At 36.1% G+C, this 17,604-nt stretch overlaps 1 protein-coding gene across 1 annotated transcript in view; it reads left to right on the forward strand.

Annotated features, from left to right (window-relative positions):
- The window catches only part of cfap74 (cilia and flagella associated protein 74), a 53,688-nt gene that overhangs the window by 8,736 nt on the left and 27,348 nt on the right, over window positions 1–17,604 (forward strand). The window contains 11 exon segments of the mRNA XM_088616740.1: window positions 1,707–1,809; window positions 2,152–2,309; window positions 2,830–3,049; window positions 3,384–3,578; window positions 7,171–7,344; window positions 7,845–7,963; window positions 13,496–13,562; window positions 14,560–14,649; window positions 16,085–16,258; window positions 16,675–16,831; window positions 17,210–17,313. Of these exon segments, the coding sequence (XP_088472866.1) occupies window positions 1,707–1,809; window positions 2,152–2,309; window positions 2,830–3,049; window positions 3,384–3,578; window positions 7,171–7,344; window positions 7,845–7,963; window positions 13,496–13,562; window positions 14,560–14,649; window positions 16,085–16,258; window positions 16,675–16,831; window positions 17,210–17,313 (1,561 nt within the window).

A 17,604-nucleotide genomic window follows, 5' to 3' on the forward strand; every position in this document is an offset into this window, starting at 1 on the left:
CTTGATGGTTCAGAATAAATAAAGGTGCTTACTTCTGCATAGTCTACTAAGATCTGTGAGTAAAATATATTATAATTTATGGCATTTCATACTCATTCAGTATCTTCCAATATCTTATTTTTAATATAATTTTGAAATTTGAATTTAGATTGCATTAGTAAATCACCTTTTCCAAGATGTTTTTATTGAATAACTGTCAGATCAGAGAACCATAATAGGATTATCTGTGTTAGAAAACATATAATTCAGTTAATATTTAAAAAAGGAATCTAATGATTTGTGAAATCTGAGAGAGATATCTTTTTAAATTTTTTTCAGCTTTATTGAAAACTGAAGAAAAACACAACATGATTGATTTAGCAGTCAATGCAGCAAAGCAATCCTAAAGAAATTAAAATATGCATTCACTTCAGGGCATTAACTCAGCTGTCAATATGAAAGATAGGAAAAAAGTCTTGCTTGCAAATTTGAGCTGTTTACTTTCTAAAGCTGCAAACAACACTGGAAATTATGTCAAACAATGAATTTTACATTAGTAGTTTTTTTTATTCAATAATGCATGGCAATATAGTTTTCAAATTCACCCCATAGTATAGTATTGGCAAATATTTGAGTCGGAACACTAGTCTTCTGTCAAGTCTACTGGTTTCACATACCAGTTCTGTATCCTCTTGGGACATTTGGGAAAAATTGTTTGATCTCTTAGTTAACTTAGAACGGGGGTATCAAGCTCTAGACTGAAGAACTACTGTGTCTTGGGGGACTTTCACCTGGAAAGCTGATAGGAATTGATAAAGTGGACCAATATCACCAATAATAAGCTAAATTAAGAGGTCAGAAAGTGAGCTGTATTGGTTTTATGTGGAAACTTGGAGAGGAAACCACCAATGATGTTGGTGTGGAGAAAGATTGGTGTGATGTTGTGTTATTGTTTAGTTGTGTTTTAAGGAATTTACAAGAATATTAGTTGGATTAGTGAGTTTTAACAGCTACAAAAATATCAGGAACTCCTGCTGACAATTTTGTTTGTCTTATTAGAGCTGCTAAATTAACCTGATCAGTAAGTAGTATGTATTCCTGAAATATTATAATGTTTTCAGACCAATCCCAATCCATTCCTCAATCAGGTATGCCTGGCATGGTATATAGTGAGGGGATTAAACTCCTTGTGCCACTGATTCTACCTGTTTTTAATGGGATTGAGATCTGGGGCTTGTTCTGTGGAATGTATTGGATGTCTTTTTCTTTTCCCTCAAGCCAGCCAGGCATTGTCTCTTATTTTTGCAAATTTCTTGAAAAGAACAAATTTTGTTCATTATGGTGAGGTTAATGTAGTAAAATCTCTTTAGGAAAATGTTGTTTAATTTTAATTTGTAATCGTTTGTAATAAAAAAAATAAACATTCTATATTTGTCTTGAAATATTGTTTGTCTTGACCTCGTTGTTGGTGGTGGTTGTTATGCTATATTTTTGTGCTGGACTCTGCCATAAAACCTTCCCTTAGGGGATAACAATAAAGTTTTAATTTTGGAAATTCCTGTTAAGGACTCATGTTTTTTAGAATTCTAAAAGTGGGATGATTGAATTATTGTACAAGCTTTTGATTTTGTAAAGTTCGTATTCCTTTGCATTCTGAGCTGTGTCCTGGTACGAAATTAATCAATAACTTGTCCCTCTGATGCGGTGCTCTGTTAAAACTCTTCTAGAATTCGTCAGAAAGAAGCAGAAGAAGAGATGCAGAGTCGAGAGCAACTGGAGAGACGAGTACAGGCAGTGCTGTCACTGAAGACAAATATTGCAGCCACCAGGGTGAGACGGCTTGAAACCCATTGCAGGAGTAATAACTTCCCTTTCAAATAAAATAAATCTTGGCCTCTGTATTGTAGAAACGTTCTATTCACAAGAAAGTGTTTTCGTTTGAAAGGTAGTGAGCCATTTTGGTGTGGACCATAGGCATTTCTATTTTATCCAAAGCATAGCTGTTATTAATCCTAGAGTTTAGTGATTAGCAAATCATTGCTGTACGTGCATAAACATCAGCAAAATGTAAATTCTGCTTCTGTATGGTGGATGTCATTTTAAAGCAGAGGCGTTGTTGAAGAACTCATGTTTGACTTTGTACAATCATATCGGGGTGTGCTTGGGCTTCAGGAAAACCTCCACGCTCTGCAGGCGCGTGATAAGGCCAGGATTGCAAGGCAAAAGGAAAAGGAGAGACTGGTGAGGGAGTCTGTGAGGGCCGAAGGAGGAGACGTCACTAAGTACATGTACCAGCAGAAACAACTGCGGGAATTTGAGAGGAAAAAACGGTAGGCTTTCTGAGCTCGGAGCCATGCCACCCAGATAACATTCTTTGAGGTTGTTTTTCATTGTCTAGCTTTTATCTATTGTTTTGATGTGTAAAGACAAATCTAATCGTTGTCAGTTTTGAAGACGAATCACGTCAATAGGTGTCTCTGTCATGTGCCTGTCTGTGAGGAAACTGGTTGAAAGATCAATGGCCTATGAAGTCATCAATGAAAAAAAATAACTTCCTGGACCTATTTGAATAGCACGTCACCCCTCAACCCATTCACACAGAAGTTTTATAATGGTACCGTTTGTAATTAAAACTTAAACAAGCTAAGTGTTCATACTAACAACTGAAAGATTTGCACCAGAAGCCTTGATAAGGTACCTGTACATTTTATGCTTTGTCAATGGAAATGAATGGGAGCCCTCTGAGGCATTTCAGTATCTGTATAATCTATGTCTTTGGGGTAAAATCCTTTCCTTATAAAACCATGTTCCTTTCTTTCTGTACTCCTATCTTAATATTTTCTCTTTAAGAGCATTTGAGGAGCAACAAAAATCCAAGAAAATACAAATAATCTCTAAGATCCTACAAGAAGAAGCCTTACTGGAAAAACGCAAGAAATACCAAGCTCAACATTTTCCCACATATCGGAAGAGCCTGGATAAGGCTACCTATTCTACGAAGACTCGTGAGAAACTATTGGAGTACTTAGATTTAACTTATGGAGAAGCAGATGAAGAAAGCTATTCTCCAGTAAGTAGGAAAACCTACTTGATGAAATGTAATGTACACTGATTTAATGTAAGAAAATGCTGTCTTGAAAGCATTTTTCCTAATATATCTGCATTTCAGAAACATATTTGATAAAGAACTGTCCCATCAGTGACATTCCGCCAAACATTTCTGAGGTTTTGTGTATAATTGATGAACAAGACGTTTGCCATTCAAAGACCAACTTGTTCAGGAGATGATTTGTAATTTGAGCTGGGTCAAAGGTTTTATCTAATTCAGGCCACCATTAATTTGGTCGTTTTAGAATAAACATAACCTTGATATACGTTTTTCCCCTTTTCTATTCTGTTCCCAGGAGTGGCGCATTCCTTCCCCATTGTCAGAGGATGAGAATCCGGTTGCTGAAGATGGAGCTGCGCTCCCCGAAACACAGCCTGACTCTCAGGGTTCCCCTGAAAGAAATGACAGTGAGGAAGAGAGGACAACAGAAGAAAGTCTTGCTGTACCTGAATTTACAGGCCTATGGGAGCAGAAGCATAAAGAATACAAGGTACAGGCTGCATGTATATTTCAGTCTCTGTGGCTAGATCATGCTTTTTTTCTAGAATTATTTGTGAAGGTACAGGAGCACACAGGCTCAGGGTAATAGACCAAAGAATCAAGGCATCCATTCAAAGTTAATTAAAAAAGATGCTCTACAACATTCCTGATATCAGTGTAGTTTTATGTATGTATATTTGTGTCATTGCCCCAGCATTCTGTTTCCTATTCTGTTTCATTTCTGTTTGTTTGCTCTAAGAAAATCCTTGTGCTGAGAAACTTCTATGAGTTTATAGTGGGAAAGTTCTGATAGTTTGTTGAAACATTATTGATTGAAAGGGGAGCACCAGAATTCTGGCCAACATCCATGCTTATAAACAGAGATGCAGCAGGGACATCATCTGTCTTCAGAACAGTAATTGAAATACTAAGTGAGAGAGACATGGAGTTATAACAGTGCTTATGAGGAGTTTATTGAAAACAGTGCATTGGTTCTCTGAGCTCAGTCATTTTAAGGCACCTATGTAGCTAAATCGCCCCTGCTCCAAAATTTGTGATGACAGGCATCACTTCTTATTTGCTTGTACTTCTGATGTTCTCAACAGAACATGACATTCAGCCCTGCTAGTTCTGTGAGTGAGGAAGCCAAGTGGAAAATATAGTTTTAACATTTGGTTCAGAAAATCATGTCATAATAGCCCATTATGGTTGCTCATCTTGTGTTAACAGGGGATTAAGCTGAATCATGTAAAAAGCTGGGAAACTTTGGGTTCCTTATTAAGCTATGACTTTTTAAATTATTTTTTTGCTTTTGAAAACTGAATGGGATTACTTACTTAATCAAATAGCAGATGAAGATGATCATAGAAGATGATTTTAAAAATGACTAGACCTATATTGTATGTCACACGAAAAACATTCTAATATAATAATTCTGACTCCTCATTGTAATGTAGCCTCCATGAAAGACAAAATTTAGTTAATGGCTTTATTCATGGTTGGGGATGTTAATACTTGTGACATTTATAGTCTTTTAAATAACTGGATACATTGTGTGTATAATTTGTTTCAGGACTGCTGGAGGCAGCAGAATGGAGCTTCACTGATGTTCTAATAGATTATACTTTTAATAGCTGTTTATCAGCCCTCATTTATTTCTTGTAAAAAGTACCGTTATAATATCATCTTCTGTTTGATTAACAAGTTGCAGATTCCATAGCTCATACTTCGACCTAATTGGCTTTGAAATTAAATTAGTTGTTTTTTAACACCATTAGATGTAAAAAAGCTCATTAACCCCCTGGTAGCTATCGCATTCTGTGCCATGTTGTGATGTTCTGAGAAAACGTAAGGTTCTTTGTTTAATATTTTATAGAACACTCTAAATAATAAATTGCCATCCATACTATCAATATTAAGATCACAGCTTTAAAGTGTTTGCTCGTGTTCTGTTAAATTATTTTTTAGATTTGGTTATGATGTCATTCTTTTCGTATGACGTATCCGAACTTTCACTGCTATTTTATAATTGTTGTCTCCTTCACAAAGCAGAGGGTGTTTTGAGAGTTGATTCCAAATGGATAAAATGTATTCAGTATTTGCCATATTAACATAACATACAAAAATGCTAAAAGCCAGATTAAGAAGTAATATTCCCTCTATCTAGCTTGACATATTAATGAAACTTCCTGTGCTTTTTTTGACATCTGCTATTATTTTCTCTGGATAGAAATAGTATTCCTTTAGAATTCAGAACATAAAAAATGCATTTCTCTTGGAGATATTAGCTTCAAGTGGAATCAAGCATGTAAAGACACATTGGGAAATTATACATTTCAGTTTATAGTGTTATGAATAGCACTAGTTGGGCTTCCTTTATATAAATATAATTCAGTTTGACATTCACATTTTTAAACTGTATGAAATTCTGATTGTCTTTTTAAACTGAATGTGTTTCACTTGAGTATTTCATGATTTTCGCCTTAAAGATTGGATTAAATCATAACATAGAGACACTAAGCAAATTACAGAACAAAGACATGGATGTATGGCATTTATTTAGTCATGGTTTCTTGCTTCTACCCAGTAGGGAGCAGACATCAGTCACTGGGCTTTTGGATTAGCTGATGCTGATTCAAAACATGAATAAGGCACATGTTAAATCAAAGCACAATGCATCATAGTTTCAATAAAATACGTTTTTATGTTTGGGGGATCTATGTAAGTGTCAAAAGCCTGTTCATATAATGCAAGTTATTAAACCTGTCAAAACAAGAAATCTTGACTGTGTGCTGATGTTTTAAAGTTGGATTTATTTTCTTTGAGCGGTTATTCAGTACTTTCCTCTGGTCAGCCCCCAAAGAATCCATTTGCAGTGGGCTACAGGGCCTGTTCATTTTCTTGAAAGTATTTTAAATTATTCCTGAAGGTTAAGAACTGCTGCCTGCCATTATTCATTTTCCACAGTGAATGTAAAAATGCAGTAATTTGCTTTTCTGAAGCACTGGTCCTGACAGCATATTCACAACAGATTTCATAGACAAACATCTTGTGAAACAGCCTTGGATAGAATTTGGTGTCTTTACCCATCCAGGATTAAAAAGTGAAATTAGCTTTATAGAAGAAGCCCATTTAGATTATCTTTAATTATTAAAAACATGCCTTGGGAAATTTAAACTTATGATATTAAGTTTTCTTTTCATGTTTCTTTTAAACATACATTTATTTATTAAATTTAATTTCTCATGGGATATCATACCTCTTTGAATGTGATTAACTCAATCACAAAAAAAGACACAAAACTCCATCAGAAAGTGTAGTTTCAATGAGTTGAACTTACTTTAAATTGTGAAAACTCAACACAAGGCTGTTTGCTTTGTCAAACCTAGATTAAAGTAAACAGTTTCTATATGATACTGGATTTGCATCTCTGTGTAAACTTTTGATATATAGATTAATAATCCTTCTCATGACCTGAAACACCTGAAAGACCTGAAAAACTCTTATGCAAAGACTGCATTCACACAATCCCCAACGGCCTTAGCTCCTGCATGCTGTGAGATTGCAGTGAATATTTCTTCATTATGAAAAATGGGTTTGTTAATCTAGATTTCTAATTGCATATTTGCACCATTTACTGACAAGGCACATTGATATGAGTCCGTTCATGTTATCAAAGTTACTAATGTGGAAATTCTCAGGATTTGGTTTGCTTAAATCTTTATAGGAACTAACATCATCACGTGACCAAGACTCATTTGTGCTCTCCTAGCTCAAGCAGTGATCCCCAGTGGTCAGTTATGTAATCCACGATGTGCACACTCACAAATAACCAGGTCATTGTTTGACTTACTTTTGTAGATATTTTACAACATTTCCAACAGAATCCAGGTGCCAAGTATAATGTTCTTCATTTTCCTGGTTGCTTTTTTTCTTTCTCCAGTGTAGTTTGACATCTTGACTGATCACACCTTCTAGATACTTGCTAAATAACATTCTCTCTTACCGAGAATAAAACAAAAATAAGAACTTCTGAACTATGAAAACTTCTCAAGATTAAGTGTTTGCAATGTATGTTGCCAAATTTCTGTCTGTTTTACTAGATACCTAAGGATGATGCAAAATCCAAGCCTGTCAATTTAAGCAAAATGGACCAAGAGATTTTAGCTCGGACTCTGGAGAAGCAGAGGAGTGGAATAGTGCGAAAGCAAGTTGTGGTTGGTAGGGAATTTAAAGGATGCCCTTTCTACAGCAAGCCAGAAGTCATTCACTTCAAGGTACCATTGGGTCCAATCTTGTGTGCACTCCATCTCCCTTCTAAAGACTGCAGCAATAAAATTATCTGTTTGTGTCTCCGATATGTAATGGAAAGGAAAATAGTACTGAAACCATACTGATTTCTAGAAAAAAAGCTTTTCACTCATATAGATCTATCATGTTGAAGATTATATGGTTTTAGACTAAATTAATTTTCATTTAAAAGGTTTTACAGTATATAGCTTTCGACTACATACGTGTATTCCACTTAACCTACTTGAAGGCCATCTCTTGCAATTGTAATCTTTAAGTTGTCGAAGGGGTTAAATCCATACAGTACACAACAAAAATGCCAAGTTTTTGTGTTATATGAATATGAATGTTACATTAATTGAACAATTGGACATCCTGTTGAGACTGTCCTTTAAAGTCAGTATCTATAATTAAGTCATTAAAGTATAAAAGTATTTAATTTTGTTTAAGAAAGGGCTTCACTCTGTGCCTTTTACACCTGCTTTAGGATTTTGATGTCGGAAAGACCTATAAGAAGAGGGTAACTCTGACTAATGTCTCCTACTCAATCAATTTCTGCAAGCTATTGGGAGTTAGTGAGCACCTGAAAGATTTCATCTCTGTGCAGTGAGTATTGGTGCTTTATTTGGAAATTGTTTCGTGTTGAAATTCTACCCTGAGAAAAATCTGGATATCCTGTCTTAATTGGACTTTCTCTCTGTCTTCTGTCTTCACCCATTTTGTTTCTGAAATTTTTCAGTCTTCAATATTTGGTTCTCCATTCTCTTTGAGTTATCTTGGGGGTTTCAGTTTCAGATAAATTAAATTGTCATCGGCTGTGATGTTCTCTTCCAAAATGTATCCTTCATCTTTCATAACCTTGACATTTGCGAAAATATATATATTTTTTAAATTCTATGTAAAGATGGGAAAAACTCTTAAATGAAAAGAATAAGTCTAGGACTTCTGCACAGCAGTGTATTGCTTCATGAAACAAGAATGAACATTTTTATGTAATGAATATTCCCTCATTAAAGACATTCAAAGCCACAAAAACCCCAAGAAAGGTAAGGAGCGATTATCCCCCATATGGTCAGTATTATCAAACATGTTTATTTCTTAAAAGCTTTTTCTAGATTAACCATTGATTTAATTAAACCCTGGATCTACTGATTGCATAAATGTTCCGTTTCCAACCAGGAACAGTGCAGTGCTTAATGAAGGATAAAAACAGCACAAGGCAGAACCCTTTCAGTATATAGCACTTTCAAGTGGTTGTGTTTTATTTTATATATAAGGTATTAAGAAATGGATTTTCATACTGCATGCAATGTTTTTTTTTTTAGATACTCACTTTATTTAGAAATGTGTATATATGTACAGACAGTAAAAGGTGTAACAGACATTTTGTTTGTTGTGAAATCAAGGTAAATTTCTCCCCCGTGGTCTTTAAATATCACAACAATATGAGCAATCCCCCCGTAACAACACGGGAGTGGGCGGAGTTGCGGTGAGCACCCGTAAAAGTTGACGCCCCACCCTAAATACCCTGTCTAACGGCCCAGCCTGGGACAAAGAACCCGCTTAGCACATCAGTAACCGGACTGGACTGACCTTATTTAACGGGGTCCAGTCTAGAGCAGGGGGCGCAAGGCCAAAACTCAAAAATAAAAACTCAACTCTTGCAAAAAGGGTCAGAAAGAAAAACAACGGCCCTACGCTCGGTCACAATCCCCCTCCGGGACTGCCGCTGGAATGACCCTCCCCTTGCGGGGGTTTGCTCATCCCTCCAGGAGGTGCTCGGTGTGTTTTAAAGGGCCCCACATCTGCGGCTCGTCGTTAATTAGCCAGAACAGCTGTGGTTACAACGGCAACGCGTCACCCTTAATCAGGGCTCCGCCTCCACACTGAACACGCCCCCGCGTAATGCCAAACCCCATAAAGATTAATCCACCGTTTTTGGACTGGTTCTTTCTCTCCAAGGAGCTTGTACTGATAGGATTTTATTTCTTCCAGGAAGAAAATAAAGGAGAATTTCCATGAAAACAAAGTTAATGGCTTTTTCAATTAACCACAATTAAATGCACTGGTGAAATGATGCAGTTAGCAAAATGGAGAACTGTTAGCTGAATACTATTAATAATGATTTTCTAAATTTGACAATATAATTCGATAGACGATCATTAATAAATGGTCTGCACTAACGTTGTTATTCAGATGTGCAGAAGGGGAAATACACAACTTCTGTTTTGGGAAAGATTTATTGCAAGCACAGAAAAAAAATATTTTCACTTGGTACCGATTTATTATCTTCTCTCATTAAAGGTTTTGCTGAGTTGCATTGAATTATCATTTTAGCAAAAGGTAAACATAACTTGATAAAGGCATGCTGAACTGTTTTGTATTATGCTTAGCATTCTGAAAAAAACTCTTCATAGAATTGCCTGGATTTTCAAATAAAATTCATTTAAAGTACGAAAACCTCATTTATTTTGACTGTTAGGATATGACAAGGATGGTGAAAGTAGATTAAACATAACCGTTTTGTTCTGGTCGTTTAACAGTTTTCTATATAGTGTGAAAATGTGTCTTGTAAATATAATTTAGAAAATTATAAAAATGCTTTTCTTTAAATCTTTCATTATTTTTGGATTTAAGGAATATGAGTTCTTCTATTGAAAGTAGAATTTGCCAGGAAAATCCACTTACCGAAAAATACACATATGCTATTCAGCAACTTATGTAAACACTGTACTCAGAAAATAAAACTTGTTCCCTGTTTGGTTTTCATAAAGCTGCTCTTTCTGGTAGAGAGTATTTAAGTGCAATCAGTAAAATAAAAAAACAGCTTTGTGAATATTAGGAAACAGGATAAGTATAGCTTTTTAGAGGGCCACTCAATAAACTCAGCCCTTACAGTGAAGGTCTGCAAAAATAGGCAATAGACTATAAAGTAATTTCCACAACAGCAAGCCCATTTAGACTACACGGAATGTAAAACCCTTATCTAGCATAGTGTCTGCAGTCAGTGTTGTAAAGACATTTTTTTTGATAAATGACTTTGGAGTTAAGCTTAATTGGACAGTGCTTTGGTGATGGAAGCTTAAGTCTTTTTTTGGGATTGAAGCCAAATTTGAAACTGGACATTTAAAGGTGAAAACAGTTTCTGGAACTCAGTGTTTTCTTTATTTACATGTAGGCGGGATATGTCAACAGTACGAGCGCCCTCTCTCTTTTTCGATCTTAGAACAGTTATTTTCCAAAAGGAGTAGCAGTTTCTGCACTTTGACTTGAGATGCAGGGAAGCTGGAGGCTGGCACCTCTTTATCTCAGTGCTGTTTTCTGTGCCAGGCCTGTGACTCCTGTGTTACTGGCACGCTCCAGTGAAGTGACATAATGCATTTCCTGCTGATATGGGCCAATACAAGTACAAAAACTGATTTTATGCATGGCTGTTATGTGTTTTTACCACACTGCTGCCTTGGCACAGCACCTATGGAGGCTCTTCTAAACTTTTGCCATTTTTTACACAGATGAAAAGTGTACCATTCTGAATAGAGTGATTTTTTTTCCCAGAACTTGAAAAAGTCATCTTAAAAACTGTAGGGCTGAAGATCTTTTAAATGTTCGAGTGGGGAGCTGTGTCAGTGTGTATTGGCTACAATGGAACACGTAAAGCTTAATTCATCATGAAAAATACAAGATAGAAATATAAAATTTTTGGCTGTGGTGCCTTCTTCAGGTGTAACACACCGTGTTTGTCCTTTCTATTTTTCATCATGGAATTAACATTTACTTATTTCTAGATCTTTTAAAAGCAGGGTCTTGTAGCTACTACGTTTCACATTCAGAATGGATCTCTTTGGGGTTAGAAAAAGTCACGGAATAATGTTGGGGGAAAAAAGCAGTGAAAGTCTCCTAACACACATTTCCAAAATAAAAAAAAAAGACCTGATGTAAACGTATACTTGATGTATTGATAATTATTTTACTTCCAGCCAATACATTACTTTAATATTAAGATTCAGTTGCGGGAAAAAAAAGCTTTCAAATCATTACCACTTGAGAGTGTTGTCAGCTTGAGCAATCAGACAGAAAATTACAAAGGCGTACATCTGTGGAGGTAATCTAAATTGTAGTGCTTTACTACTGATTGATATTCATTTTTCTTAGTGACAAAATTAAGAAGTTCTCATCACTTTAATGTCAAAGGGATTTGTTTTTTCTCCACCCCTCTCCTTTTTTTCATGTCTTACTTTTGAGAGCTTTTTTATTTTATGAGGGATAAAACCAAAAAAAAAACCAAAACGCTCACAGAAGTAGGTCAAAAGATACTGGAGGAATTATAAAACATATTCCCACCAATGTCCTTGAAAGCCAATAATGCATTTTGGAGTGTGTTGACAATGCACATTCTTCAGACTTTGAACCCACTTTCCTTTTTTTAGTATTTAGTTTAGATTTTGATCTGTACTTTGCTTTTTCTTTTATATAAAAAGTGTTTGTGTATTATTAGAAAAATGGCTATTGCAGGTAAGCATTGATGGGTTGCTATGCCTTCGATGTGTATGTGCATCCATCCCAGGGCACACATACAATTCAGACCAAGGGAGACCAGGGCACTCATACTGCCATGCAGGTATACGGAGGCTATGCAAACTCAATGCAGAAGGCATTCAAGTCTGTGATCCAACCCAGGTCCCAAGAAGTCTGAGCCAGTAGTACCAAACACCCCATCACTGTGACACCCTGTAGAGAAAACAAAAATGTCTTGTGTCCTTTACATACAGTACATCCAGTGCATCAGGTGAGAACCATATGTGTTTACGTGTTTTTCCTGTCCATGTGCTAAACACTAGGTTGAACAAAATATTGAATTGAATAGGGATAATGTGAAAGTATGTCATTTATGAAAAGCAGCTAATTTAAGTGCAAATACTCAAGATAATACTTATTATCATGAGATGTTGACACCTTGGAATTGTTTCACCACGTCTTCAGCCACTCAAACATTGGCAATAAAATGATTGCTTCTGGTTGCTGTAATATTGTGTTTATGAACAGATTTGAGGAGCCACAGAAGGTGGTAAGAGTCACTGTAATCTTAAATGTCCTAATTTTGCAATGCATAAATATTTCTACATGCATGGGAAGTTATTAACCCTATATTGTACAATCACAGTCAAATTAGTTTTTGGACCAACAGTCTTTGTTTTTGCTCTTATTACAACTGTAAATCTTCTATTATCTTCTTCTTCCCCATGTGTTTTTAAACTGCTCAAGGCATGCAACTTTTTATCATGTCACATCTTCAGTTTGCTGTGGCTTTGCATGTTCGTTACCAAGGACTGTTTTTGCCTGAAGAAAATGTTTAGAAAAATGAATTTGTTTCTGAAACAACACTAATATGTTGACTTTTGTGCCCACATAGTGCTTCATTTATTTTTATTGTATTTCTTTCCGGGAGAACTTCATTTAGCCAGGGGCAGCAGCTCCTACATCATCTGTATTTCCAGAATATGTGGCACACTAATTGATTTTAGTTTGAATTGTTCTATACAATCTGACCGTAAAATGTTTTCTTAAATGCTTTCTAACTCTGGGTCATTCTCTTGTGCTGGTTTTATTGCAAAACTCATATTTTATATTGTAACTTATCTTTTGTTATTTGGATTAAGAAGTGGAGAGGAATGGCACATTCATGCCTCAGACAGTTAAAGGTCAAGATATACAGTACCTGTTCTTGAAATGCATATTCTGCTCTTTGGTTATTTGGTTATGTGATTTAATGTTTCTTTCAAAGAAAGTAAAATAATACCGAGTAAATTGAATTCTGCACAAATAAACACATATACAAGGTAATCACATTTCAAAATATTGCTAAAACAAAAACTGAACCAGTGAAAACCTATACCAAGTTGTTTTTACAGGGCTTTGGTTTACAGATATTTTTTAAATAATTTTTACATCGTCTATTTCATAATACCCAGTTTTGCACTATATAATAGACCACCACAGTTCAGCAGCTGAGTGCGAGATCCTGCCTACTCTAAAAATCAGATTATCAAGGATGTTCTTCTCCTTGTCTTAACTCATGTATCCACCTACTGTTTCTTTTTAAAGAAACTACTGTAAATTTCTTTTTCTGTGCTATTCCAGCTTTGAACCCCCAGGGGCTATGTCTGCTGGGATGTCCTGTGACATGCTGGTCACCTTCAAACCAATGGTAAGATGACAAACCCCTAGTGATTGAGTTGCATTTTGATGACATGTGTGTGTTTATTCTGCACTGACCCGTTCCTCTTACACTGCCCGACAAGAGAGACCTGTTCTTGGCTTCTTTGAAGAGTAACACTTTCCATTCCCTTGGCTAATATGCAAACTGAACTGAATCCTGAGGAATGAGCATTCAAAACATTTTTCCTTGAAAAAGGATATTATGATCCACCTTCTCAAGACAGAATAGTTCTCATCATTTGGAAGCTAGAGTTTCACGCATGGAGAGCAAAAACCCTGCTTGCTGTAGCTGTGTTACAGATCACTTGTCTTTCAGCAATGGGTAAAATGAAATCCAGCACTTCAAGCAAAGTTCTTTTTTGATTTATTCTATTACCACAATACAAAAATTGAATACAAAAGCATGAACTCAATGCTTCACTGGAGTTGAGGTGGTTCAGGTATTTCTGAAATTGTTTGCTGAGATGTGCTTTAGTAGATTAACCTCTCCTGGCACCTGTCATATTTTCAACAAGACTAACGAATAATTCAAGAAAGAACATTAGGGTAATAGTTTTATTCATTTGAAATCCAGTTTAATTTTTTTTTGTTGTTCCACGTGTCATTTATTAGTCTATTTGTGTGCCAGTGATGATTAACCCTTGACATTCTGTGTTGTGTGCTGTGAAACAGCTGTCTTTTTTGTAAGTAAACGTGTAGACAGAGAGCCTGGAGGCTTTATTTTAATCAGCTCAATCTTTTATTGCATCATTAGGTTTTGTGTCAGTGTTTGCACTCCAGTCATTCCCCATTCGCTGATCTCTTTGCTAATAGACTTAGGTTATTAAGACTTAAGTTTAATTTTGAGAATGTAATAAGTGAATTAATGCTTAAAACAAAAATGTTTGCTTGGCTAGAATTACTTCCAGTTATCCTCTGAAATGTCTCAGTGCATTTAATAAAACCTGTAATCCTAATGGATGTGGATTTTTTCCTTTTCCTTTCAGATAAATAAAGATTTGGATGGAGAAGTACAGTTTCTGTCTCAGACAGGGCCATTTTCAGTCTCTCTTAAATGTACCATCAAGAAGTGTGAGGTGAGTTTGATGAAAATACCACTGGCATGTTTTTAGACAGCTGTGCTGAAGTGGTCACATTTCAATAAAGGTACTACATAGGTTTAGTAGTTCTACTTTTTCTGCATCTTTTACTAATATTATTTCTTTGTTTTATTTAAACACATTTTAGTTCTCAAAAATGTTTTGAATCTACAGTGAAATGTCGTATAATTTGTAACTACAGCATTACAAATGAGTATATTGTTTTGTGAATAGGTTCTGTGATTTTTGTAGATCTGTTTCTGTCTTTTCCATTTTCTAATATTCGATTATGGCTGATATTTAACTGCTATTACTTTTAATTATTTTACGTAATCTGGTTGTTACAGAATTTTGCATGTCACCTGAGTTGGTATTAAATCAAATGACTTTTGACAAAGGAGAGTTCAAGGAAATTCTTTTACATACCAAAGGGTAATTTGTAATGTGCCCCCATCTAGAAAACTAGGTAGTATGTATCTGAAAACACTATATGTTTACCCACTTCCTACCTGTACAAAGCAATTCATAAAGATTTTTGTTTGCGGTTCTTGAAAATGTATTTTAAACTTGATAGAAATCTAACACATGGTAAATGTGGTTAATTGGTGACGTGGCCACCTGTTTTCTCACCACACCCTGACTGAAACCTTTTGTTACAATATAAGTCAAGTCTGCACGTCTGGCTCATTTGAAGATGAAGATTAATTATTATCTCACAGCATTGTCACAAGTCGCTGGAGGAATAAATAACCCAGTTACACTTCATTTTTCTCACTAAGCGGTTTTGTGTCCCTTTCTTGTTATCAGTGACTTGTTAAATACTTTATATATGCTAGACCTATAGATAGTGGGGGTAATTGGGTGGTAAAGAGGTGAAAGGTTGAGATTACCTCCTGACAGTTTAGCTCCTGCCCTGCTATCACATTAATATTGGATCAAAGGATTCTTGGTTATGTTTAAGTTCAAGTTTCAGATTTAAAGCTTATTTTAGCATTAGGTTATGGGGGATGGTCATATATTTTTGCAGCTGTTTGCACTATTGACAGTTAGCACAACCATTTCTATCACTACACTCCTCTTAAAACAGTTTGGTACTTTTAAAGATTTTAAGGCAATTATGTGATGCAGAAAAGCATTTTGTCTTGAGTAATGCTCTTCTCAAGTAATTTTTTCAAACAGTCATTATGCACTGGCAATATAATGATAATATTCCCTTCTGAATAAGAAACAATACAAAATTGCAAGAATCTATACTAGTAAAAGGTATCTCTTTATTAGTCTTTTGTGCGAACAACAAGTACCTTCATCTGAATACTCGGGAGGGATCCCTTTACGATAAGTGATGTGTCCCTCAGCAGGCTGTTGAATCAGTATATGTATTTTTTTTAGCCCAGTGAGAGATTTCTCATTATCTGTCTTCTACTTCTCACAGCTGGCTGTTGATAACAGCCTCATTGATTTCGGTACCCATGTGGTGGGTGAGACAATTTCACGAGTAATCACCCTGACCAACCGTGGGACCCTGGGAACACATTTCATTCTTGTTCCATCGTCAGACTCTGGTCCAGTCCAGCTTGTATCAGAGCCTTTCTCCATGGAGCCAGAGGTGAGAAGCTGTGCATCATATCGAGTGTCTGTCCGACAGCACAGCCCAACATCAGGATTCCCCTTGGAAAGTCTCAGAACTGATCCGCTTTCTGTCTGAACTGGACAACAGACCATAAAATACATAGTTTTGTTGCATATAAGCAGATGTAGAATACACTGGATTTTTGGCTGATCCGCCGGATTTTAATTAAAATTAAAATGGGGGGTGTAGCCTAATCTGTTGACTGTTCGAAGCAGAAATGATTAAGTCTGGATCTCAAGTTCAACATTATATCTTATATCCTAATTACTTCAATTACATTATTTGAATTAGATGTCAAGAATGTCGCTAATTGAAAGGTACATATCATACCCCCAGATCCATACCTGGTCTGAAGGCAGTACTGTATTTTCATATTTCTTACAATCCGTCAGATTTCCCAGGAGGTCACCTGTGCAGAGGTCATCTCAGAAGGACAAGAAACATCTCTGCAACAGGTCTCTGGGGAAGACTGTGACAGCGCAGAAGAGAATCAGAAACCTACCAATGGGACAGTGTCTCCTTACACAGAGAAAGAAACGTCTGGTAAAGGCATGTGAACAAAACCAGCTAGTTGTGTTTTTTCAGATCTAAGGAATATGTTTCTTAGGCTTCATGGAAAGGAAGGGGTTTCACACTATTGTCTTGCACTCTTGTCTGTGCAAATTTTCTCGTTCTGATTGGGTTTTCTCCATGTGCTCTGGGATCCTCTCTCAGTCCAAAAACATGCAGCACAGGTTATTTGACATCTCTGAATTTCCCTCCAATGGACTGGCGTCCCATCCAGAATGTAGTCATGCCAAGTTAGTCTCTAGCTCTCCGTGACCCTGTATAAAGATAAAGCAGTTAATGGATGGTTGGATGGATGTTCCTAAGTCGAATATGTTCTAAATTATTTATTTCTCCTTTTATTTCTTATTTCTTAAACAGAGCTGAAAGACCAAGAAGTTCCTTCTGCAGAGCACGGTGGAGCAGAGCTGCTTGGGTCTGGCAAATGGGGTGTTGTGGAGTCCAGTGAGATTAAACCTGGAGAGGTAGGAACTGTATTGCATACAGTATGTCTTTGAGTGTACACTGCACAGATTACCTCTAGAAAATAAGAAGTCTGGTCACTACAACAATTTCACCTGTGCATAGATGGATTCATACAGTTTTCAGAATTGAAAAGAAATTGGTCAGAAAAATGTAGAAGTATAAATACTCAATTTTATATGAACAAACACATTAAATTTGAATGAGAGGTGAAGCAGGGTTGCAAAGCGAGGGATTTTCAGGTTGAAGATCTATGAGCTGGAAACATAAAGAGAAAGTTGGTGTTTTCTGTG

Source organism: Lepisosteus platostomus, chromosome 23, assembly GCF_059453375.1.
Source record: "Lepisosteus platostomus isolate fLepPlt1 chromosome 23, fLepPlt1.hap1, whole genome shotgun sequence".
Taxonomy (NCBI): domain Eukaryota; kingdom Metazoa; phylum Chordata; class Actinopteri; order Semionotiformes; family Lepisosteidae; genus Lepisosteus; species Lepisosteus platostomus.